Raw genomic sequence first — 25,247 nt, forward strand, 5'->3', positions numbered from 1 at the left:
GAAAACATCATGCAGAAGAGTAATCGAAATAATTATGAAAAAGTCTTGTTTTTAGTGCTTTTAAATGGTATGACAAAGTGAAAAAATAATAGTTAACGTAGTATTAACGCTTTTAAAATTAGATAATAAAATCAAAACAAACCACATCAACGACCACCTTTGCTATATACAGCTTGTGCGCGTGCGGTTTGACAGCGATGGAAAATTATTTGGCATTGAAGAAAACAAAAGCCACAAAAAAAGTGGCGAAAGTGTTGGGCGATCCACAAAATTCTGGTCTGTTCTTGCAAATCTAATCAGCTGTTAGTCATTCGTAACAGCGGCCCTGCTATCGTTTTCGGTGTGGTGAATGTTAATTTGTAATAGCTTCTAATGGATAGTGAGGTAAGTGTGTAAACTATGCAGCTAGGGGAAGATTGGTTATCGCTGGTATGTTCTTTCGAAATGTAATTATCTTTGTTGTTGTTGTTGTTATATCTCTAGCCACCATTGGGCGGACGCTTGGTCGATTTGGTGGACAACGAGTGGATTGCCGACGAGCTGCCTTACGACCACATCCAAGTGCCTTGCGATAAGCTACCCGATCCCGAGGCGGACAACGGTGACTCGCATCTGACGCTGAAAGAGCAAGAGCAGAAATGGACTGATCTGGCGCTGACATCACTGGCACCGGATTTGTCCGTTTCCGAGCAGGTTAATTTCCCTGGTGTTTAGCGTGTAGCGTCTCTCGATTGTGCTGCACCGAACTCGGCACCATTGTGTGCTAACTACATGATACGGCTTATACGCGTGTTATTTACTGAAATCGACTAATCAAAACCACATTAACAATGAATAGACATCTACATTCCCCTACGATATTAACGGAATTCGCTCGCACGTTTGAGGAAGAGCAGGAAACCATATTTACGAAACTAGTGAATAGGCTAACTAACAATAACCGACCCAGCAATGAGTCAACACTTCAAGGGACGGTACTGCACGAGGAACCGTCCGGCGGGGATAGTGAAGCATCGGGACGAGATAACCGGACAGCGCAAATGGACACACTGCCAGCTAGTTCATCGGCCATTCGAAAGTCATCGACGAGCAGTTCGTATACCGATGCGGAGTCCACTACATCAGCTCAGCCGACCTCCGGCGAACGGACCACCACCAGCGTACTTCGGCGATTAAGCAGCCTAATTTCCCAGAAACCGAATGTAATGTGTTTACAATGCAATTTGTTCATTTTTGTTTCTAGAAATACTAAATTAATTTTCATCTTCTCTACAGACCAAACGAAGCTATAAAAACACGGAGCTGCATAAGTTCTGGATGCCCGACTCTACGTCCATCGAGTGTTACGATTGTTCGGTAAAGTTTACCACATTCCGCCGCAAACACCACTGTCGTTTGTGTGGGCAAATCTTTTGCACCAAATGCTGCAACCAGGTGGTGACGGGGAAGATCATCAACTGTTCGGAAGATTTGCGCGTGTGCAACTACTGCTCCAAGGTCGTCTTTACGTACCTAAAATCGTCCAACATTTCTGCCGACCTGAAGCCGGACCTGAAGGCCCTGCAGGAAGATCTAGCACAGAAACTATCGACGCTGCAGCCGCCGGGAAGTGGTGGGCCAGAGTCGAGCGGCGCTACCGCAGCGTCTAGTGGAAGAAATCGGAGAAAAATATCCGTCGGATATCAGGAGGAACGGTTTGCGGCTAGTGCAGGGTCAGGCATCTCTTCCGCCGATCGTAAATCCATTCTGCAGCAGTCCAACTCCCTCAAAACCTTGTACGATGAAATGTGTCGCTCGTTGCCGCTGTACAATCGAGGGCATGAGCTTATCGATTTTCTGTTCAGCAGACAAAAGTCGTCGAATAATATGCAAGCAATCGCTATACTTAATGCTATGATCGATGCGGGATTTTTGATCGCTATCTATGAGACCAAGATCGAAAGCAGTATCGATGAAGAGGCAACCCTTGCGCGAGAGAAAACGTTGCCCGAACAAGCCCATCAACGGCAAGGGGGAAGTAGTGGTGGATCGGCAGAAGATGAAGAAGATGGCAATACTTCGTCGATCGAGTTCAGCGAGGATACGGTCTACAAATTAGCGGTGCTTCAAGATCGTCCGGCTGGTGCGCCCGGTTTGGTGGCAGGAGCAGGCGAAGGAGCGTACCATTTGGAGCTGAATTTTAAATCTAGCTCGGTTTTAATGCGCTCCGGAAACGAGGATCAATCGTCGGTTGACAGCGAAGACGGCGCTGGCAGTGGAATTGGAGGCAGCACCACACTGAGCAGCATTATACTGAAAGACTCAGCGATGGACAGTTCATACCTAATATCGACGGGAGCGAAAGCGTTGCTGAAAGCTTTCTGCGAGCACGAGGAACTGCTCGTTAATCAACTGTTGCGGGCACAGAACCTCGACCCATCGTGGAGCAAGACGCTCATCCCGATTGTGGCCCGGGTGGCAAACACGATGCGGCTTGATGAGGCCTACGGCACGGACGCTATGGACATACGGAACTATGTTTACTTTAAAAAGGTCCCGGGTGGCGATCGCAGCGAGTCTCAGATACTGGGTGGGGTGGTATTTTCCAAAAATGTGGCCCACAAGGAGATGTCGCAGAAGGTGGACAAGCCGAAAATATTGCTGCTGCAGTGTGCGATCGCGTACCAGCGGGTGGAAGGAAAGTTTGTCAGCTTCGACACGCTGATGCTGCAGGAGCGCGACTATTTGCGGAACAAGGTGTCGAAAATTATCAGCCTCGGGCCGAACATTGTGCTGGTGCACAAGAACGTGGCCGGCATTGCGCAGGACATGTTGCGCAACAAGGGCATTACGCTGGTGCTGGACGTGAAGCTGTGCGTACTGGAACGGATTGCGCGTTTTCTTGATTGTGATATTATCAGCTGTATCGATTCTAACGTTGGACAGCCAAAGCTGGGCATATGCGATCGATTCAGGATTCAGACATTTTACGACGATCAAGGTAAGCAGGGCGTTGGCGTTTTAATGCTACAGTCCATCTTCTTCTTCTATTTGGTGTAACGTCTGCCTATACAGGCTTTTGAGACTTAATGCATTACCACACAGCCGCCGAATATTCAATCCTTGCTACGGGGAGACGGTCCCGTTCTAGGTTTGAACCCATGCCATTGAGTCGTACTGACGACTGTATCACTGAACCGCTCATATGTCAGTTTATCAATTAGTCTTATTTGTTTTTCACCTTCTTCCAGGATCTTCCAAAACTTTGATGTGCCTAGAAAAGCAGCACAGCCCAAGAGGTTGCTGTGTTCTGCTGCGGGGAGCGAAACGAAGCGAACTGGCAAAAATTAAAAAGATAGCATCACTCCTGCTTCTGGCGCGACATAACTGGCGCTTCGAGCTGTCGTATCTATGCGATGTGTACGCGATGCCACCAACGCCACGGGCAAGTATATTCGATTCAAAAGAATCCAGCCCTTCCGATCCACCCCCACTGCTCACGAGAAAGTCGGTGGAAGAGCCGTCAAGTGTATTGAAGGAGAATCAGACCCCAGCTACGGCTAAAATGGCCCAAATCGAACCAACGACAGTCGGCAAAACCATTCGTACGACCACGGGCAGTGCGACCAATCGAGAAAACGTTGGAGACTGGACTGATCCCTTGCGATCGGGAGCCCTTGGTCCCTCGGAGGACGGTGCGGGCCCGGATGACGATGAAGATGACACATCATTTGAGCTAGCGGCGGAAACACCGCACGATAACCGGTTCCGATCCGCTCTTAGTTCGACAATTTTATCCATCAGTCCGTTTGTGGCCTTTCCCCTGCCGTACCTCGAAACGGACAGTGGCCGCAAGTGTGCCCTGCGGTGCTACTTTCCCGATGAGCTCTACTATTCGAAGCAGTGGAGTAATGGAGGAACGTTGGGTTTGGCGGGAGAGAAGTTTTCCGCAGCAATGGCAGAAAATGCTGGTGGCGCGGGAGGCAATGCTTCAACGGACGAGGAGGAAAAACAACTATTGCCCGTGCATCCTTTTGTTACGCATAAAATAACCACTTCGGTGGAGAGTAAGGAGATGCAGACGATTCTCGCCAGTTTTCGTGCAAACGGTGGGCGGTATCCAAAAGTTTCCATGAGTAAGTAATCATTGCAAACAGATTATGTTCTATGTTGTTTTATGAGGAATTTTGAATATTTATATATCTGTTGCAGTGAAAAAAACTTCAACTCGTAAACGACGCCTTACCACGATAGCACAACGATCCCTCGAAGAGTTTGTGTATCGTGACGCATTGGACATCGAAAACCATCAACGCTTGCCGGTGCTTTTCTGCAGCTTCAATTATAACGAAAATGTCCCGTCGACCTTCTGTGCGCAACCATCCTACCTGGATATGCAATTCTACGGCCAAAACGACATCATGCTTGGGCTGTTCCTCGAGCACTATTGCTTCCGCAGCTCTTACATTTGCAAATCGTGCAACCTTCCCATGATGGATCACGTGCGACGTTACGTTCACTCCGGCGGCTGCATTCAAGTGAAGCTGGTCGAGGATGTGACCAAAATGGACACCGGCACGATATTGATATCGTCACGATGTACAATCTGCAACGAATACTCGAAACCGGCCCCAATGTCCCAAGACACGTGGTGTTATTCGTTTGCCAAATTTCTCGAACTTCGCTTCCACGGACACGCCTACAAGAAGCGGAACTGTGAGGGAATCATGGATCAGTCGGACGGCGGTGAAGAAGGAGGGGGAGGAATGGTCTGTCGACACTCGTTGCATCGCGATTTTGAGCAAAACTTTTCATACAAAGGCATCGTAGCCAGCTTCCGATATACGGCGATCGATGTGTGGGAGATAGTGCTACCGGCCATGTCCATCTCGCTGGTCATCCCCGCTACCGGTGTCAGCCAGCGCACAATTACCGATCAGCGCACGGAAGAAATGAAAACGCTCGCCGTCATGGGATACGATGTGTTTGTGAAAATACTGGAGAAACTTGCTGAACTGTCGGTGGATACGGATACGTTTGCCAAGTTGAAGAAGAAGGCCAATCAGGACCAGGTTGCTTTTAAGCAGCGCATCGAAAAGGTGCAGAAGCTGCTGACTGAAGACGTGCTGTCGGTCGAACTGATCGACGATGCAATCGTAACGTTGAAGCACAGTTTAGCCGAAGCAATCGAGGAATGGGAACCGAAGCTGCACGACATAATAAACCAGACAAAGAGTGCTCAAGCTTCCAAACCGAGCGCGGTAGTTGATGCTGGCAATGGAAATGCAGGAACTGTAATCGATAGCGGAACGATCGCGACTGAAGAGTTGGACCTATCCCGATCGACTGATAACCCGGACGCGTTTGAATCTTCTAAGGATCCGATCGAGACGGAGCCAATTGAAAGCACGTCAGCTGGTACCGGTGGAAAGCTCGAACAAGATGCAATGTCTGTCGATGCAGAGGACGACAAGATAGTTAGCAATGCAAGTGAAGAAAAACAACCAGCAAGGGAGAGCTTAAATGAGAAGAAAACGGTAAAAACGATTCTGAGCCAGCTGCTTTCAACGAACGATTATTCCCACATCCTGAGTTCGCCGTTACCGCCCCACGAACATCACGGTCTGAAGGCTGGCCTGTTTCCGATCGTTGTGAACGAACAAGATTTAGGCTCGTGCATTGCGTACAGCCTGATGTCGCAGGAGTATCGCAAAATGCTCGATAGTATGCTAAGTGGAGGGACCGGCGGTGTCATCACGATAGGAGCGTCCGAAAACAGTCCAAATATGAAGCGAAAATCGACTTCGGTCAGGTATGTATCGGTGAGGTTGTATAATTTTAACCAGAACTTCACAAAAGACTGCTTTATCATTCCAAAACTATTCTATCAATCGCAGCTCAACAACGGATGCAGAAGACTCTCCTGCAGCAGCTAGCAAGAACGAGCAAGATAAGAAGCATAAAAATGCCTCTCACAGTGAAATTCATTTCCAGGTAGGGAAAGCAAAACATGTGTTACGTCAAAATCAGTTAAAACAACTACTAATTGCACGACAATGCCTTTCCTCTCAACCAGGATGCGAACTGTAACTTTGTATGCCGAATCTACTTTGCAAAGGAGTTTGATTTGCTACGATGCCAGATTTTAAAACGCCCGGCCGCGACTGGAACGACGCATCGCGGCTCTGGAACGGTAGGCAACACTGCTGGGACCGTTGCCGGTGGCAATGGAGGCAACGGTCCCGGTGGGGACGCGAACGAAACGTCGCAGGAGGTTATGGAAACGGTGCGCAAAATGTTCGCCCGTTCGCTCAGTAAAAGCGTGCGCTGGGAAGCGCGTGGTGGCAAGAGCGGCTCCAAGTTTAGCAAAACGGTCGATGACCGGTTTGTTTTGAAAGAGATGTCACGGACCGATTTGACCATATTTGAAAACTTTGCTCCGAACTATTTCGAGTACTTACAGCGTTGCATGAAGCAAAAGCACATTACGCTGCTAGCGAAAATATTCGGTGTGTTTAAAATTACCATCAAACGGAAGGAGTAAGTGACGCAAAGCTGGTTATCAATTTTTAGATTTATGTTAACTATTGTCTTCTAATGTCTTCTACAACCTCCACAGCAACACGACTGTGGAAAGCGCTGTACTGGTCATGGAGAATCTTTTCTGTGGGAAAGATATCAAGGAAAAATATGACCTCAAAGGTTCGGACCGTAACCGTTTGGTAGATCCGAATCGGCAAACAGGCACGGAACGAGTGCTGATGGACGAAAACTTCATACAAAGTATGATTCTGAGGCTACAGCTAAACTGTAATGGAATGCTAACGGTGTTATGGTTAATATTTTCAGTGTCCTGGACAAATCCCCTGTACATTTTGTCGCACAGTAAGACGGTGTTGAAGGAAGCAATTACCCGCGATGCCTGTTTTCTGGAACGCAACGAAGTTATGGACTACTCGCTGCTGGTTGGATTGGAAAGTTCTGAAAAGAATCTCGTGATTGGCATAATCGGTAAGAATGTGTTGTGTCATAGGAGGTGAAAATTATAGAGGAATAATACAATTTTACCATTTCCCTCGCGCCAGATTATATTCGAACGTATACGCTGGATAAAAAATTTGAGTCGATGATCAAGCAGTCGGGTTTGATGGGCGGCCATGGAAAGCTACCCACCGTCGTTTCACCCAAGATGTACAAATCTCGATTCATTGTCGCGATGGAAAGGTAAGTGTCGTATAAAGCATTCAAATGTGTTTTTGCTATTTGCTGAAGTCTGTTTTCTACTGTTCGTTCCATTAAAGATACTTTTTATGCGTACCGGATCGTTGGGAAGGATTGTCTAAAAAATAAAGCTAGGATCATGCAGCCGGGTAACAATACTGTCGTTCATATGTTCACAGATCCATCCGAACAAGTGGTACGAGCGAATGTGAGGGATGTTTCCCTTTTAAAGTTTCCTTCGTTGTTCAGTAGTGAAATAAGATTGAATGTTCATGATAATGATGTATGTTAGATAAAGTGCATTTTTTCAAATTTATTTTCATACATAGGTATAACGTTTATTCGCTAAACAAATTGAAACCTGTTTCTTGTATCTAATTCTTTTTTTGTAATATAACCTAAAGTGTTTATAATAACTAAATAATTGTCAACAGAAATGCATTTTTTTTAATTGAAAAGTGTAGCAAATGTCGATAATGAATAAGAAGAAAACTAATAATTCCAATATGTTTTCTGTGATCCAGTGAGGTGGATACGGTACATCTAGAATACATACAGCCGTACACATAGACATTGGTTTAGTAGAAATGTGAGTCATAGATAGTGGCCGGTTCCGCCCAACGGGTTGATCGTTGCTTCGCCGGCGCGTTCAGCACGACGAAAGATTGCGTCCCCGCTTTAGCCTTGTCGATCGCCTTTTTGTGTGTGTGCGGCGGAGGCTGGTAGGTCGGTTTCCGGTAGGCAGCATTTGCCTCCACTATCTTCGACCGATTGCGCACGGTATGGGCGTCACCTTTTCGGTGCAGATCTTTGTAGAAGATGACCGGCTCATTTTCCCGCTGAATGGCAATGATGGGCGATTTGGCGCGCCGTCCATGCTTCGCTATCCGCACCGGCAGCTGGACCGGACTGCTGGCCCTTGCTTTTACGGTGGTGGTGGATGTACCGTCGTGCGTGGTGGAGGAACTACTTCCTCCGCCAACATTTTCCACGTGCACCACCGGGACGGGTGGCATCGGGTGCGCTGGGTCGGTGGTTAGCTTGCTGTCTTGGAGTATTTTCTGGGCCAGCAGACTGCCCCGCTCCTTCGGTGGGGACCGCTTCTTTATCATTAACTCCCGCTGCGCCTTCCGGTACTCGGGCTGCGACACGAACTTATCGATCACGTCGGGCTTTGAACCGTCGGTGGGTGCGGCATGAACGTTGTATTTGACGGGCGATGGAGAGCCGCGGTGAAGCCGACGCTGGGGCGGTTTTTCGTACACGTCCTCCAAATTTATGCTACACACCGGTTTCTTTACCAGCGGTCTCGTACGTGGATAGTCAACGTAAGAGCAGCTGTTGGATTGAAAATATTACAAAAATAAATAAATTGAATCGTTAAATCGTTATTTATTGTTTAAGTTAGAGATGGATAACTCTGATTCAAATACATGAATCTATGAAATCAATAAATGGATCTGAATCTCAAAAATTGACATTCATGAATCATTAAAGATTCATAAATCTTTCTATCATGTGTAGGGATTTGAAAATGAAATTATTGATTATTTATAGAGACTAGATAGATATTCATGATAATAGCTGAAAGGAGTTATGATTATCTTTAGTTTCATGAATGTATAGAGATTCATGAATCGAATAAGATACATAAATCATCTGAGATTCTGAGATAATTCAATGGCTTGAAAATCATAAAACTCTAACGATTCGCGAAACATGCAAGTTTAATGAATCTTATGGATGGATTCCTGAATCTTTAAAAAATCACGAATCTTTGCATATTCATGAATCTTCAGAGAATCGATGCGAGATTCGTATCACTTATCGCTGAAGATTCATATGAATGAATCTTAACGTAAGATTCATAAAACAAAACACTTGTTCAAACCTTACTCTTCATCGCAACTTACCGATACATCGGCGTGTAGTCCATATCGCCCTGCATCGCCAGAAAGTTGTCCTTCGGTTTGGCCTTCTCCGGTTTGCACGTGATGTGCGGGTTTCGGAAACTGTAGCTGTATTCCGGTTCGCGCCCAAGAAAGTCGCCCTTGAGCGACAGATTGTCCTTGCGCACCACACACTGCGAGCGCCATTGATCGGTGGCCCCGCCCGTCGGCAGCTCCCGGTAGCTTTCCTTGTACTCGGGCCGAAACTCGATCGTACCGTGCAAGCTGAGGTTATCAAACTTCCGGATCGGAGCACTCTTGGTGAAATGGTCGTAGTACTTGTAGCACTCCTTGTACTCGGACGGTGCCTCGCGAAAGTTGCCAGTAAAGGCAATGTTGTTGAGCTGTGGTGTCGAGCGCGACTTGTCGCCCGCCAGCGGAAGTGCGAACTGACTTTTGTACTCCGGCTCGAACGTGGCCTCGCCGGTCAGTCTTAGATTGCTGCGCGTAAGCTGCTCCTTGTTGTGCAGCTTCGAGTCGGAGGCGCTCAAATCGTCACGCTTTTCCTTCTCCTTGCGCTTGTTTAAATTGCGGTACCGGTGGTCCATCGTGGCCGGCAGAAAATCGTACGGCAGAAAGGCCGACTTGTACTCGGAAGACGCGTTGGCAAGTCCGTTACCCCGGGACCCACCGTCCGGCAGCTTGAAGCATTCCTCTGGCCTAACGGCAGGTGGTCGAGATCTGTAACCGACAGTGAAACGAAGAACAAAAAAACACAATGTCCTGTTAAAGCACCCGTGTTTGGTGGATCGCCTTATATGTTCGGCCATACTTCACGATCGTGTCCTGCGAATAGCTGACAAACTTGGAGTGATTTTCCGACAGGCCCTTCATTGTGCCCGGCTCAATGTGCAGCGAGGTGCTGCGTCTCAACGGAAGTGCTCGTTCGTATGCCGCTCGGCGTTGAAATCGGTCGGCGTACTCGGTTGCTTTTGCATCGACCGCCGATGGCAGTGAAGGTTCCGATTTGTTGTACAGCGAAAAGTTGCTGCCTAGATGTTCTTAAGTAAAAATTAATAGAAGTTAATTTTGCAATCAATGATACTATTTCGAGATTTCTCTGGCTACGTACTGGCGTGATCTTGTGAGAACTTTCGTTTACGGTAGCAGTTCAGTTCGTCTACCGTAATGTACTCGTGCGGATGCTTGACTGCGAAACGTTCTTGTGTGTACCACCAACTGCCAGTTCCTGTAAGTTTCGAAAATGTTTAATGAATTTTATATTTGCATCACAATAGATTTTATGCATAATATCTTTAGCTCGATTTGTCACTTTTATATTACACTTTAATTAAATTCATTAAATATTACTTATAGTTAACACTTACTATGTCTTAATCGAGGTATTTCAGGCTCCGACACAAAAACATTCCAGTCCAAAAAGTCGCGACTGTTGGACCTATGCGAATGAGAGAACGAAAAAAAAAAAACAAAATGAAAATCGCTAATTCAAGCACACAGCGCAAACCCATGCCCTTCGGTGGTATCGGGACGAAAATCAAAATTCCAACTTAATTACACCAACAGTCCGCACAATTTACCTTGTAGTAAAAGCTCTGCTACACGATTTTGCTTCACTTTATCTTAAGATTATCGTAACGTTTTCGGCCTTGCGAAACTTTCCAAAACTCTTTGCTTCAATGCGATAACATATCGATACATAACTAGCGCACGGTACCAGTTATGATTGAAAAACTGAAACGAGCGTACCGCAAACAAATAATCAATGTTGCGTTCCTGTGCATTGATCCAAATAAACGAATGGCTTGGATCGCTAAGCAACAGTGCCATTATTTACTATAAGGCACCGTTGGCAAGGCCAGTAGGGGTTTTCCCAGCGAAGAAGGTGCAGGAAGCGGAGGAAGGTAATGATGCTAAGGCGTTTCCTTTGTACGGCATTTCAGGTGTCTAACAAAGAAATTATAACATTTAACCTAGTTTTAGCATAGATCATGCGTTTCACTTGCTTGCCCTTTTTTGGTCAGCTATTGGTTCGTTCGGTGCAATCAAGCACCTCAACTCAAACCAAGCTGACCGGCTGTCAATCATTGATGCGGTGTGGGTTGGGTTGAATTTTGCTATAAACAACGTCCTGCAACAGTTACAATTTGGATACAGTTTGGCTCCAAGGAACTACTTCTGCATGTTCTTTTTGAAAGAAATTGACGGTCAAAGTTTGTGGAATTATTACTTCATGCATTTAGGAATACTCCTTCTCCTCTTTAGGAACACTCCTCCTTCGGTTTCGGACACTCCTGAGGCAGGCCAAGACCGCAAAGCGGTTGTAGCGCCGGATAAGTAAGTAAGCATTTAGGAAGGATCATGTACAATTTAGATATGTGTGTTTCAAGCAATTTCAAGCAATATAGCTCAATAGCTCCTTCTATAAAAGCTATCTTTAAGAAAAGGCATCACATTGTCCGACCTTAAGGCCTGTGCAAAGATACGTTGGGTCATACAAGACTAGACATGGTTCATGTATGAATTAAACTACGCAAAAAACACCTTTTAGAAGAAATAAATAACAAAAAGATATTAGTTTTGAATAACCAGCTTTTCAATTGAAAACTCACGGACACGTGAACAAACAATTTCTTGCCTCAGCAGTGCCCAAGTCAAACGCGGCCAAGAGGGTTTCGTCAGATTTCGTTCAGAACATCCTTTTAAAGTGAACTGAAGTGAACCGGTTGGCGCACAACTCAGCTTCCACGCAATTGTCGTTGGTGACCTTTGACCCTAGATAGGTGAATTCTGGAACGACCTCAAAAGTGCGTTCACCTATCTGTACGTCACGCCTACATAAGCTTGGATTTGTTGCTGTAAGGGGCTCTGATATTGCCACCATCAGCTTGGTCTTTACCCCGTTTACCTGTAATCAGAGGTTCTTTGCCGCCTGCTCGATCCCTTGGTAGGTTTCTGCTATATAGGAGAGCCGCAGACCAATGATGTCTATATCATCAGCGTATGCAAGGATTCGGGTTGACTTATAGAAGATGGTTCCCGTAGTCTCCACCCTCGTGTCGCGGATGGCCCTCTTTAGCGCCAGGTTGAATAGGAGATAGGCAAGCCCGTCCCCCTGGCGCAGACCCTTGGTGGTAGCAAAAGGTCCTGAGAGTTTTCCATCCACCTTCACCTTTCAAGTGACGTTGGTCATAGTCATTCTAACTAGTATTAACAGTTTGGCCGGGATTGGAAAAGAACTCATAGCGTCGTATAGTTTTACCCTAGCTATGTCATCATATGCGGCTTTGCAGTCAGTGAAATGTATGGCAAATGGAAATTCCTAGTGAAATCAGTAGTTGTGAAATTCAGCTCTTTTAACCTCCTTTAAAGCCATTCTTCGATAGCGAATAGTGTGAAACTTGAATAAGAGAGGAGAGTAGAACTACTTCCTTCTTCAAATAACTCATAAGAAAGTACATTTGACGAAGTGGAAGATGAACCAAGTCCCAAAATTAATGTAAGAAAGACCTGACCTGGATCAGTGAGAGTTAAAATTCCACTAGAAAAGAGAATTTCTGTAACTATAACCTTAATCGATGGTCAAAGGCTTGCCTAAGCTTGGTTATATGTAACTTATTGGGGTACTTATAGCAGGAAAGTATCGTGTATATCGTCTTTCCTGGACTTAAACCCATAATCCATTAAATCGTGTTAGTGACAAGGAATCTTTTTTATTTGGACTATCTCTAATTTCGACTATCATACAATTATGAACAGAAAATGATAAGACGCGTGGAAACAACAACGAACAATGGTAATGAAATGTGTAAACATAAGCTTTTCAGCTGCAAATACAGCTTTTATCGTGGTGTGTGTATCTATTCACCACTTTGAAACAAATTGGGATAAACCGGCATCACAGAATACGAATTGATTTACATAAATGAATGATTTTTTTTCATTAAAATCAGCGAAAATATTTACAATAAAATCTGGCGCCTAGATCAAAGGCCGTAGCTTATGAGCACAATTCATGTTTTATCGAAGACATTTGTTTAAGGTTCATTCTATTTCTGCTATAGGACGCTACAATTGAACAAAAGCAACAAAAAAGTGTTATAATAATCCACGTCTTGAGAAATAGTTAGATTGTTTTCCCTTCCGTGGTCTCTCAGCAAGAATATAATATTTCCGTTTATATAAGTCTTGATGAAATCGTAAACATACATCCACAATAAAACTTATATTTAATCATTGTATCGCCAACAAACAATACTCTGATTTTTTGTATGATAAACAACTCTTGTATAATAAGATCACAGTAAGAACACTCTGAAATATTGTTTTAAGCAATTGATTTTTTATGTAAAGACAATTTGTGCGTAAAATTTTATTGATAAACAAATTCATGTATCCGTGCTGCATAATTCATAACCCTCGATAAGAGAAAATAGTAGTTAGTCCTTTGAAATAACTTTTATTCAGATATTTAATTGTGTGTTTCAGGTATTTGGCAAGATTGTAGAAACTCATTTTTACGATAACGTTTGCTCTATTCACAACATAAAATTGTGATAAGTTGAAGGTTCTAGTTGTATTGAAGTATATTGAAACTTCCCTTTCTTTGGATTTTTAATTTTCTTGATACCTTTCTTTGGAATCTAAACGCATTTTATAACCTTGGACAGCACTCATTGTAATCTTTGGGCAATATTATGTAAACAACCCTGAGCAATGTTAAATTGAATTCAAAAACCGTCTTTAAATATTTAGTGCCTTCATAGTTTTTAATTCGAAAAACCTAGAAAAAATACTTCCAATCAGTTTTTTTTATTCAGGAGAAACGGTCCAAAAAGACCGTATTGCTATTTGATTTCACTTCCAATTAGATGTTTGGAACATAAACCTATTTTATTTTTATGTGCGATTTAGTATTACCAAAACTGCCCACGGTTCAAATATGTATGTTTTTCTGCATTACTTTCTCCCCTGCAAGCTGCAAAACGATGCAACCTTCAAACTTTTCTCTGCAAAAGCCCCGAAACTACTGCTGTTTGGTCGATTTGTCGTTACACTCCACTTCCGTTTCCATTCATCTTGGGCACACTACGTACCTACGTACGTACTTCACTCACACGATTACGCGGGGGGAGCTTCAATTAGGGAGCCGGAAATGTTACTTACACGATTGACCCACTTCTGCCCACCAGCTGAAAGCTTGCAAAAATTGTACCACCAATTTAGAATGTCCTTCGGTTTGGCGCCTGGGCCGCAGCGAACAAACCATCCAGGACACAGTAAGTGGCTGCAGGCAGTACTTAGCATAGGTAGTTTAATTAAATCGTTGCAGGAAATGGATGTTTTACCACGATTACATGACATTACGGATGATAATGGTGGACGAGAAAAAGGAAACTGAAACTGCTTACCTCGTTGCGGGTCCATGCTGTCGATGTTTTAGGCGCACCATGATGTGAGATTATAAATCTATCTGGTTAGGGTAACAAACTTTCAACGATAATATTAGTAAACGATTACTCTTCCATCTGCGTAACAATACGTTCAAAAAAGGTACAGCAATCAAATGCTATTTTTATTCACATTTCTATTTCCATCCACCGTCTCACTGGAAAGCCTGTCGAATGTCACAAGGCTATTCCCCGTACCCGTACACACAATCACATACAATTGCACAACAAGATATCACCGTTAATATTTGACCATTCGTTTAAAAATGCAGCACATCATCGCATAAGGTTAGCTTTCTGGTTTTTTAGTGTCGTAATTGGAATATTCTCACGAAACAATCGTTACGATCGACATTTCATTTCACGCCACTTCGTTTTATCACTTTGATAACGAATCACTGGAAAACACTGTAGCTCGACAGCCAACAAACCGCATTGGTCACTGAATGTTGCTTTATTAGCGTAAATTTCCTCTGCATAAAATACCATTCCTTGTAGGATAAGGATAACCTGGCCGTTAGCCACACTCCTACGAGTGTGGCACACCACACCACCTTGGGTTTTATTGCTACAAAACGGCATACCACCGGACCGTTTATCACTTCATTCGTGCATGTGGAGCTCGGGGCGAGTGAATATCCACGACACAAACGACGTTCTCCCGCCGCGCGAGGGTTTACTCCGACCGACCGACCTTCTCTCACGCACGCACAGTCCCCATTGGTCCAAGTCCGTCCCAGTCGGACACATCCGTCGCGTTGGCCCGCTCAGGCGGTACTAAATCCGACCACACGTTCGTCAGTCAGTCGACGGGTTGTGTGTGGACGCTAAAAATAAATTAAACCGACCCAAACGGGCAGACCACTCGGCGGACCACACCGACCCATTAGTGCCACTCAGACTCTCCCTTTACCATTCGTTCGGAATGCCCTGGAGCGTTGGGTTCCAGCAGGATCGTTCCAGCGAAAGTCGTGGGTCCTCGCTGGCACACACGCACACACTTATGTGTAGCTGTGGTTCTGGTGGCTGGCGGTACCTACCTGCAAAAAGGAAGGAAAAGTCACGCCTTGACCCTACCATCTCAAGGCAATCCAACGGTGGTGCCCTAACGGATAAACTAATCGTTATTATTTCCCATAGCCCTTACAACTCAGCCGAAACGATGTATTAGTAAGAGGGGTGAATTGGTAGAAGGCTCTTTCCTTTGGGAAAGGATTGAACTGGAGTGAGTGGATGCAGATGTAGAAGAGGCGTAGCAATTTCAAACTGTTTGACAAAACTGTTCAAACCAGTGCTACGTTGTACCAATATTTTAACAAACACACCCATGGATGGACAGGGCTGTTTGTCTGTCCACCTAGAATTCCCTTGAAGTTGAAATTTAACCCACCACGTGACTTTGAACATAATGATCCATTTTTATTGGAGGTATGATTTGAAAGGAAATGGCCCAAAGCCGCCACCTCTGGCACCTGATTCGAATCTGCTACTGGTGTTTTTTTCCTCCTTACAGCTGTGCATCATACGTCACGTCAGGGCCATTTTTTTGACCTGGCGAATTATCGCCGAAGGACCGACCTGTTCGCGCAAACATCGTGTCCATTCGGGCGTGCAAACAAGTACTGACTCCTTGTACCGGGTGGAACGAGACGAACTCCGGATACTGATGGTGGTGTTAGTGGGGCTGTAGTAATAATGTAGCGTTCTATAAAACCAGTTCAAGGCTGTCAGCAACAGTTCGTTGGTCCGGGTACTGGTACTCGCTGGTATAACCAACCCGCCCTACCAAGGAGGAGTTCCTCGTAGCCTCAGTTTGGGGCTGCTTTTGGGGAAGAGATTTTAGAGCGCGTTAATGGCGGTTTCGCTAGAGGAGGGTGGTGGGCAAAGTACATTGGAAAACATGGGCGTTGGTCCCGATGGTCGATTGGTGGATTGGTGCTGGAGCATATTAGCGTCCGGTCACGGTCATATGGTGTACGCGGGGAGTCACGCCGCAATATGTAAAATAATCTATTTAAGTGATCCGTTCCTGTTGGTATGGTGCCTAAGGTCAGCCCTTTGCGAGTGGAAACTTGCAGATTGCCTGGCTGGTGCACGCTCGTAGCAGCTTACCTTCACAGTGCTGTGTGGTACTACAGATCGGGAGTATTTTACGATCATCAATTAGTGTACCGTTTTATTAATTAATTAGTGCGGAAGCAGATGACGAATGAGAATTTAATCTAGCTTCCTTTAATCATAGTATTTGGTAATTGGGGCGTTGTAAAGTGACGGTGTTTACTACATACCTTTTCCGATTTTTTTTACGCAACTGCTTATAAAATGCAATCTTTTCCCAAACCACTGTTACATGGTGATAAGGAACACACGAATGCTCAAAATACACATTAACCAAATAGAAAGGAACAGGTTGTGAACATACAATCAAGTCGCATTTTTCCGTTGCAAAAGGGTGTTAACTCCACGTGGCGCCCTTGACTTGATCCTTGAATGGTGTTGTCCAATGTTGGAATAGCACGTGCATGTTTGTAACGGCCAAAACCGACTCGTTGCCATTAGGAGAAGAATGAAATAAATTTGACCAAAACATTGTTTATTAAAACAATAAAAAGCATAGTATACTTTTAGCAAAAAAAAGGACATTGTCACGCACAATTCTTTACATTTGTTTGGCATACAGTTTCCTTGTCCTTCTGCCTGATTGATTGCTTCCTCACGATATCTGGTTGGGAAAGAATTTAATCTCAATTTTATATGTCTCACTGACAACTTACCCGGGTTTTACAAATAGATTGATTAAGGCTTTTGAGATTTGATCGGATTATTGGTTTAGTAGCTTAGTTAATTAGTAGCAGTTAGGTTATCAGATATGCTGATCTGGAAAACTAAACTTTTCCATATTTTGTATTATTTTATCGTTATGTTTATTTGTTTATTTGCCTTATTTCTTAAATTTAAATGGTTAAGTAAAATGGTTCAACATGATTTATTTGCAGAACTGTAGCCCTTACTGTGGTCAAATATGAAACAGAGAGATATCATCCAATAGCAGTTTGATAGCCCTTGATTTGCGATTATTAGAGAAGAAGATATATATATATATCTATATATAGGAGATATATCTATATATTTAAAATGAATAATGCCATCTACAAGTATATAAATTAAAAAAAACGCTACATTGAATAATATTTTGAAAACGGTGAAATTGATTAACATGTATTTCTTTAATCTGCATGATCTCTGATGTGACCTTAGCAACATAAAAAATATCCTATACTATTATGAACAATTTTGGGCAATTAAAAGTCAACATGATCAAGCTAGTAGGTGATTTTTAAAATAGTCAATTGTCAAAATAGTCAAAATGCACATAGACCAGGTTGAAACTTCGACACATGGACAACAATTTTTTTAACACCTTCTATGACATTTTTGATTTCCACATATCCCTGTCAATTTTCCGTCTCATTTAAAGATCATCTACGAATTCCTCTTCACCATGTGTGATCATGTTACTTTCAGTGCTTCTTAAATCAGTAATAGGATAGACTTATTAATATAGAATAGTATAGGATAGCTAAGTTACTATGGGAAATGTGTGGAAACTGTAAGGCAGACATATTAATAAATAATTGAATTGAAGTGAATTGAAAAACAATGGTTCATTAGAGCTATACTGTCGCCTTTTGAAGTCTTTGCTTGTTCCTTTTCTTCTTCTTCCTCAGTTTCAAGTTGGTATTTGTTTACTCTGGCCAGCAGATCTGAGGAGTCAATGCAGTTCGAGAGTGTTTTTGCCACAAATACACGTTGGGCAACCCTGCGTCGATATTTTAAAACGATTAATTAAGAATAAAAGAGATTCAGTGTTCCACTTTTCGGCCAATCAATGATTCAATCTTCGAAAATAATGGCTAAATTCTTTTAAAACGAGCTACAGCTTCTAGTGAGAAGCAAAATCAAAGTAATTATTTTACTAACGTTGGATTTCGCAAAAAAACAACGCTCTATTTATCTTTGTTAAAGTGTCGCCTGTGACGACCCGATGACCCGATCATTATTCAGAGAGTTATGATAATGCGACAGTCATAAAACCGTTGGCACAAGCATTTATTCCTGAGTGCCTGTAAATTCCCTCAAATCTGCCTTGAGACAGTATAATTTCCGATGAGGTATCGTAGGATAAAGCACAGGGACATGTGGAAGGGATGTTGTGTTAAATCAATACACAGTAGTGTAATACAATTGTTTGATGCTAGCGGCAAACAATGAAACAGCGAGTGTACGATTGCTTTGGGAACATTCAGTTAATAAAAGCTGATTTCTTGTTTTATTGTTTTTTTTTTTACAATTAGTGTAATTGTGATGCATTTCGATTTGCTCGAAACAACTATTGTGCACATTTCATTCTTTAAGCCATTGTTAAAGAACGCAAAAGACACTTACGTCAAACATAGCAACATTTCGCTCTAAAATTTATACATTTATTCACCATCAATATTGAGCCTTGCTCTGCAAAACAGCAAGCACAACACGAGATGCCTCAACGTCGCCTGTCCTTGTTGCGTCGATAGGATCGAGGAGATCGCGAGCGGGATCGTGACCGCGAGCGCGAGTACGACCGTGATCTGGACCGGCCATGGCGACGGGACGCACTGGAGCGCTTGGAATCGGATCGTCCGTGACTAGTCGACGAGGCGGTCGATTTTGAAGAAGAACGTTGATCACTCGACCGCCTGCTGCGATCTGGACTGCGCGATCTCGATCGTGAAATTGATCGTGAGCGGCGGTGAGAAGTTTGTTGCTTGCTGTGGTTGGTGGCAGGGTTTGAAATCTTAGATACTGGCTTTGCAGCAGTTTCCTCATCCGATCCCCACAGATTATACTTGGAAAGATCCTCATCGCCTTCGTCTTCGTCGTCCTCATCCTCATCGTCATCCTCGTTACCATCGTCATCAGACTCCTCGTCCTGATGTCTTTGTTTCTGTTGCTCTTTTCGCGCACTGTATCTCTGGCTTGCCTCCTCCTCGGAATCGGTGCTCCGCCGTCGTTGTGCGGCACGGGCGCTTGATTCCTTCGGTTTACCTTTGGGTTTCTTCCGGCGTCCAAATTCATCATACTCATCGTCCGACTCGACGCGATCCTTGTACTCGACGACGCCACGATCATTATAGCCTCCTCCGTAGCCTGTAAAGTGGTCACAAAAGCGGACGAAACAGTTTGATTCCATTCATCCGTTCCGTAGCCTTCATATGTGCTTACCCGTCCGTTCCTCCACGTCGCAAAACCGTGGAGCGCTGCAGATGTTGCATGTGTGCCGTCGAGCCCAATTCACGTTAGCGCATTTATTGCATTGCCAGTCTTCGGCGCTGAACAGACCGCGCGACTTCTCGGCAGCTGCCTTGCCGATTTCGGTGCCAACTTTCTTTTTACCCCCGGCGCTACTGCTACCGCCCCCGTCGGAGTCGCTAGCCGTGGATCCATTCTTTGAACCGCTGTTGGGACGCTCCTTGCCGCACCGGTTACATTGGTTTCTTCGGGCAAAATTTAGATTCTTACAACTAATCACGGCGGACGGTGCGATGCAGTGGTGCGAATGGCGCGTTGCCACACCACAGTTTTGGCGCAAGCCATTTCACGGAAGGGTGCATGGAGAAGGCCAAAAACGTTAGATCCCAAAATAGTCTTCAATTGTGCTTTGAGAATAATAAATTGCCATCGGGGGTTTGCTTACTCGGGCTCCGGACAAGTCCAATCGCCATTCTTATTACTGGATGGTCGCTTTCCATCCGATTCGGTTTTGGTGTATCCGGCACTGCTCATTGCATTTACCTTTCCGCTCTGCCACCCGAGGAAGAAGGGGATGCACGACGCAATTTACCTGCCGTGTGCCGTGTCGGATCAGGGAATCCTGCTGAAAATTTAAATGCCTGTTGAGCAACACTTTTCCGTCGTAAGCTGTAAATTGTTTATGATATTTTCATCAATACTTTTGATAAAATCGAGCCTCACGATTTTTCTGGATGTCAAACACTGTCAACAACATACTGACGCCTAAATGTCAAACAGGGTAATGCCAGGGGTGAGCAACCTTGATTTTGTTTTTCACACCTTTTTATCCAGTTTTCCGAATTTCCGTACTGTTTAGAAGTGACAGCTCAAAACAAAATTGGTACATATAATGTGCCAAGCAAAAGGTTTGAAAACATCGTTATTAGATCATAATATCATAACAAAAAACTATAAAATTCATAACTACAGTAGAACGTCGATTAACCGGGGGCGGATTAACCGGCGGGCGGCTTATCCGTGCGCATAAATCTGACAGCTGTTCAAACGTTCGGCGAACATATGCAGTGATAGTCAAGTGGGCAGTCAGTTTGTTGTGCAGCTCTGTAGTCTCTGGTGCAAGGTGGATTTAAAGTTATCAGGTGATGGACTCTAGTGCATTTTGACAATTCGTCACTTGACGTAAGGTCCCCAGGATTCAAACTTTGTTTACATTTATTCAATTTGTTCATATAATTTATCTACCTAATTTTTTCGATTAAATATTCTTTAAAACTATATTTTGGACTTTGTGAGTTCTTATTAAACATTAGAACATGGATTAAAGTGTGTTATTTTGTTTTATTCCGTGAATTTATTCTATAATTCATTGTGTTTTCGACATTTTTGATGATAAAAATTAAGAAATCATTATTGTTTTCCATTTTCACATTGATTCCTTATTATCTACGAGCCGCATGGACAATTTACGTGAAATTAGAACTCATACTCACATGATTTTAAATTTCGTGCATAAACAAATCATCAAATCTTTTGTTAATATACAGTAGAACGTCGATTATCCGGGCAGCTCGGTACCGGACGGTTGCCGGTTAATCGATTTGCACGGATAATGGTCCAAGAAATGTCAATTTCATACAAAAAATATTTTATTACTAGTTTTTTATTAGTTTTATGATTAATCCAACTTGAATAAATCGATTAATCGTTAGTAAAATATTATTTTCATCCATAACTATAGGTTAAAAACCTGTTCATGAACAAAAATGAATTTCGAAAATATCACTAGACACTTTAGAGCTGCACAAAAATCTGGTTGCTCACTTGACTATCGCTGCAAATGCTCGCTGTACGTTTGAACAGCTGCTCGCAGGTTAATCCGCCCCCGGATGATCGACGTTCTACTGTATCTCATTTTTTCGATAAAATCAATAAACACACAAAAACGCACATAATAACAAGGAAATCTGTTCTATTTGCTAAGCTTTGTGTGCGGAAACCAATGATTAATCTCGCCGGTCTCGTATTACAGTCGTCAACTTGTACGACTTTAACAACATGCCCGTCATGGGTTCAAGCCCCAAATGGACCATGCCGCCATACGTAGGACTGACTATCCTGCTATGTGGGGATCAAAAAGTCACTGAAAGCCAAGCGCACAAGTAGTGGTACAGGCAGGCCTTGACCGACAACGGTTGTTGAGCCAAAAGAAGAAAGAAGAACGATTTATCGATTGATTCAAAGTGAATTAAACATAAAACCAGTAAATTTTTTAATTGTTACAGTGAACCCTCTCTTATTTGAGAGTCGATGGAACTGTCGAATAAGAGGGGTTTTCAAATTAGAGAGGTTGAAAGTGAATGAAAGGTCCATACAAACAAGAAAGAGACAGAACATTTAGTATGCAGCCTTAACTGTTGCTATAGGAAACTGTGCATACGATTGCCAATTTGAGCATACATCATTCAATAACCATGGCAACACCATACACAAATAAGAGGGACACAGATTTCAGAGGTTTTCCAAATTAAAGGGACAAAAATGTAGGGGAAGGTAGGTAAAGACGGACACGTTAAGGGAAATGGTAAAAATCTAGGGATATATAAGTGCAACGACCATGAAAATGTGCATACATTATCTTACACTCATGTTTTATCAGAAAATGTGTTAAAACTTTTAAGTTTCTATCGATTTTTGCGTTTTTTTTCATGAATGAAAAACATGGTTTTTTTCGTGCAGTTTTGAAATGTTCGGGTAAGACGGACACCTGGTATGGGAAAGATGGACACCATGAAGGGTAAGATGGACACCTGTAGAAAAGGTTGGAAAGTGAAGAGTTTTACAGTATTTTAACAAATTCTATCGCTTTCCACGTCCTGGTATGTTTATTAACCAACTGTTGGTCTATTGCAACGACAGTTCATTCAGCCGTGGTTTTAGGAATTGTAAGTGGCGCTTGTAATAGAACGTAGAATGCAGCATCTAAAGCATTATTGAAAAATTGCGCACTTACCGCTGACGTTGCTCCAGCTTACAGAACAACAGTCTAGAACTTCCCTTATGGAAATTACTATGCGAAAAGACCACGACCCCAGTATTTTTTGAGGGACTTGTTAATAATTTAAGCCATTTTCCACCATGTGAAAATTCAACATTTGATATTTGTAATCCCATAGAATTTCTCATCTATTCCTGAACGATGTCGTATCAATGCCTCAACTTTTTATTGTTTAAAGTTGTCCAAGTCGTGGCAAGATATCGGATTTCGTGAAGCGACTCATCAGCGTCGAGCGAGTAATAACATAACAAATGGCTACTATTTTGACCGGTGTTTCATTTCTCGCTTATTTAAATACTTTCTCTAGTTACTGATTGATTTATAGCATCGGAATACCCTTATTTAAGATATTTGAAGAAATATATTCATCACCAATTGATATAAAATGTAAAAAAATCAATAAATTCGGTGTCCATCTTTCCCTACAACAAGGTGTCCGTCTTTCCCGCTTTGATGTCAGAATGTTTAAACTACCAGAAAACAATATTTTGTATTGCTTTTATTATCGTTCTTTCGCCAGTTTTTTCATTAATGATCACGACAACCCATTCATGGAATAAAACTTCCGGAAATATAAACAATACAAGTTGTAGAGCTTAAGATCCGTAGTAGTCAAATTAGGTCCACAAGGATGCTCATGATTGAAAGTTTATTTTGTTCGTGGATTTAACCAATTTTGCATATATATTGCCAAAAATGTTCTCAAATGTGTTGTTTAACTTTAAGTTAGGATGCTGCATTGTTGATTTTTTCGAAAATTACCATTTTGATGCATTTATGAGAAGTGTCCATCTTACCCGCAGTGTCCGTCTTTACCTACCTTCCCCTACTGGAAATCAAGGGACTGTGCAAAATGTTCAAATAAGAGAGGTTTTTCAAATTGGAGAGATGTCAAATAAGAGAGGGTTCACTGTATATACACTTTTTTGTTGAGCAATTACTGGGTTGTTTGCAGAGGTAGTTTTAAAGGCTGAACTAACCGCCAGGGGCCCCGTCAACCCGAAAAATGTACCTAAAGGTAGTCCCTGTGGTATGCATGCAACAGCTCCCAAATAGCCAAATTTGCTTAAACAAACTTGGCAACCAAAATCATGGTCGAATTCTTGGTTGCAAAATTCTTGGTTGCAAAATTATTGTTCGCAATATGCTTGGTCGCAGAAATTTTGGTCGAAAATTATGTTTTGCAAAATTGTTCGTCGCAATATTCTTGTTCACAAAATTCATAATAAATTCTTGGTCGGGAAAATAATGTTTGCAAAATTGGGTCATTTTTATTTTTTATTTTACTTTAGAATATTAAATTTTCTTTCCGATCAAATGCTCTACACGCAAAAAATTGCTTTGTGTAAAAATTGCTACAAAAAAAATTCAGAATAGGCCGCTTTCATTGTTTACTTTGCCCAATTCATACTTCATACAGGCCCAAATTACAGAGCCCAATTGACGATTTACTTCGCCCGAACGAGTATTTAGAGCGACTGCTAACGCCTTTACGATGCCGAATTGGCTAGGCACACCATGTATGTCACATTACCGGGGATTATTTTTCTTTGCACTTTATTTTCAATCGAATCGTCATCGTTGCAATAAACAACACAGTTTGTTTGGTCTATGTGCATGTATATTTATAAATTGTTTATATTCATAGATATCACAAAATTTTACAAATAAAACTTGTTCCAGGTGACAATTGTAAGCATCACTTTTTTTGTTGGAAAAAATAGCTTTAAAATCAACTAAACACCGTTATAAATATAAAAGGTTTGTTTACATGTATGCATATATTCAGTTCTGCACAAGTAGGTTGCTCGGCACTGAGTATAACTAAACTGGTATAATTAGCTGAACTGAAATTATACCAGTTCAAATTATTCCTAACTGTGGTTGCATTTTTATTTTTTATCTTTTCCTGTAAATTTTGTATATGGTAAAGGAATAGTAATATTTTGAAAGGGTATCTAAGCTTACGGAAAACTGTACAATATATACAGGCCAATCACTAAAATTCACTGATGAAAGAAAAGATTGATCCCTCACGTTTAAGGACAATTTGTAAATTCACCATGTTGCACATTTTTGAAATCTGAAGTCGTTTTTTTAATCACGTTATCCGTTCCGTTTTAAATTTAAATTCCAAGTAGTATTTAATTAAATTACAATACAGAGTGACAGTTTTGGCAAATCACTTTCATTGTGGCAAATTTTCAACCACTCAGAACGTTACACAAACTTTGTTTTGCACAAAATAGTGAAAAGATATAAGAAATTGAGTTCATAAAGCTATTTTGCTATAGGCCACATTTGGTTCTTTAGTAAGGCCAAGAGAGGAACAATTTGACG

At 42.7% G+C, this 25,247-nt stretch overlaps 4 protein-coding genes across 6 annotated transcripts; 2 read left to right on the plus strand and 2 right to left on the minus strand.

Moving 5' to 3' along the window:
- Positions 1–192: 192 nt before the first annotated feature.
- Positions 193–860, plus strand: LOC120948116 (anaphase-promoting complex subunit 13). The gene is made up of 2 exons (XM_040364113.2): positions 193–384; positions 484–860. The coding sequence occupies exons 1-2, from the start codon at positions 373–375 to the stop codon at positions 712–714; spliced, it is 243 nt and encodes an 80-aa protein (XP_040220047.1). The 5' UTR covers positions 193–372; the 3' UTR covers positions 715–860.
- Positions 829–7,356, plus strand: LOC120948113 (putative 1-phosphatidylinositol 3-phosphate 5-kinase). The gene is made up of 10 exons (XM_040364110.2): positions 829–1,202; positions 1,276–2,980; positions 3,231–4,115; positions 4,192–5,791; positions 5,877–5,973; positions 6,056–6,519; positions 6,599–6,762; positions 6,829–6,990; positions 7,065–7,203; positions 7,281–7,356. The coding sequence occupies exons 1-10, from the start codon at positions 831–833 to the stop codon at positions 7,327–7,329; spliced, it is 5,637 nt and encodes a 1,878-aa protein (XP_040220044.2). The 5' UTR covers positions 829–830; the 3' UTR covers positions 7,330–7,356.
- LOC120948114 (uncharacterized) lies at positions 7,352–16,974 on the minus strand. Of its 2 annotated transcripts, none has more exons than XM_040364111.2 (6): positions 14,522–16,974; positions 10,478–10,548; positions 10,222–10,338; positions 9,922–10,150; positions 9,114–9,830; positions 7,352–8,538 (listed from the first exon to the last, which is right to left on the minus strand). In XM_040364111.2, the coding sequence occupies exons 1-6, from the start codon at positions 14,560–14,562 to the stop codon at positions 7,779–7,781; spliced, it is 1,935 nt and encodes a 644-aa protein (XP_040220045.1). In that variant the 5' UTR covers positions 14,563–16,974; the 3' UTR covers positions 7,352–7,778. The 2 variants fall into 2 exon arrangements, with proteins under 2 accessions (XP_040220045.1, XP_040220046.1); XM_040364112.2 differs by having other exon boundaries at positions 7,385–8,538; positions 9,922–10,141.
- A 1,869-nt stretch (positions 16,975–18,843) lies between these two features.
- On the minus strand, positions 18,844–20,625 carry LOC120951587 (zinc finger Ran-binding domain-containing protein 2). Of its 2 annotated transcripts, XM_040370384.2 has the most exons (4): positions 20,551–20,625; positions 20,295–20,474; positions 19,823–20,121; positions 18,844–19,747 (listed from the first exon to the last, which is right to left on the minus strand). In XM_040370384.2, exons 2-4 carry the CDS (start codon positions 20,381–20,383, stop codon positions 19,104–19,106), a joined length of 1,032 nt encoding a protein of 343 aa, XP_040226318.2. In that variant the 5' UTR covers positions 20,384–20,474; positions 20,551–20,625; the 3' UTR covers positions 18,844–19,103. The 2 variants fall into 2 exon arrangements, with proteins under 2 accessions (XP_040226318.2, XP_040226317.2); XM_040370383.2 differs by having other exon boundaries at positions 20,295–20,592.
- Positions 20,626–25,247: the final 4,622 nt, after the last annotated feature.

The sequence above is a fragment of the Anopheles coluzzii genome, chromosome 2, assembly GCF_943734685.1.
Source record: "Anopheles coluzzii chromosome 2, AcolN3, whole genome shotgun sequence".
Taxonomy (NCBI): domain Eukaryota; kingdom Metazoa; phylum Arthropoda; class Insecta; order Diptera; family Culicidae; genus Anopheles; species Anopheles coluzzii.

Coding starts and splice junctions, on each gene's coding strand:
- LOC120948113 (XM_040364110.2), top strand. CDS start 831: ATGAATAGACATCTACATTCCCCTACGATATTAACGGAATTCGCTCGC. Junction 4,116..4,191: donor GTATCCAAAAGTTTCCATGA/GTAAGTAATCAT, acceptor TATCTGTTGCAG/TGAAAAAAACTTCAACTCGT. Junction 5,974..6,055: donor ACAGTGAAATTCATTTCCAG/GTAGGGAAAGCA, acceptor CCTCTCAACCAG/GATGCGAACTGTAACTTTGT.
- LOC120948114 (XM_040364111.2), bottom strand. CDS start 14,562: ATGGTGCGCCTAAAACATCGACAGCATGGACCCGCAACGAG. Junction 9,831..9,921: donor TCGCAGGACACGATCGTGAA/GTATGGCCGAAC, acceptor TGTCGGTTACAG/ATCTCGACCACCTGCCGTTA. Junction 8,539..9,113: donor GACTACACGCCGATGTATCG/GTAAGTTGCGAT, acceptor TCAATCCAACAG/CTGCTCTTACGTTGACTATC.
- LOC120951587 (XM_040370384.2), bottom strand. CDS start 20,383: ATGAGCAGTGCCGGATACACCAAAACCGAATCGGATGGAAAGCGACCA. Junction 20,122..20,294: donor TGGACTTGTCCGGAGCCCGA/GTAAGCAAACCC, acceptor CGCCGTGATTAG/TTGTAAGAATCTAAATTTTG. Junction 19,748..19,822: donor CGACGTGGAGGAACGGACGG/GTAAGCACATAT, acceptor ACCACTTTACAG/GCTACGGAGGAGGCTATAAT.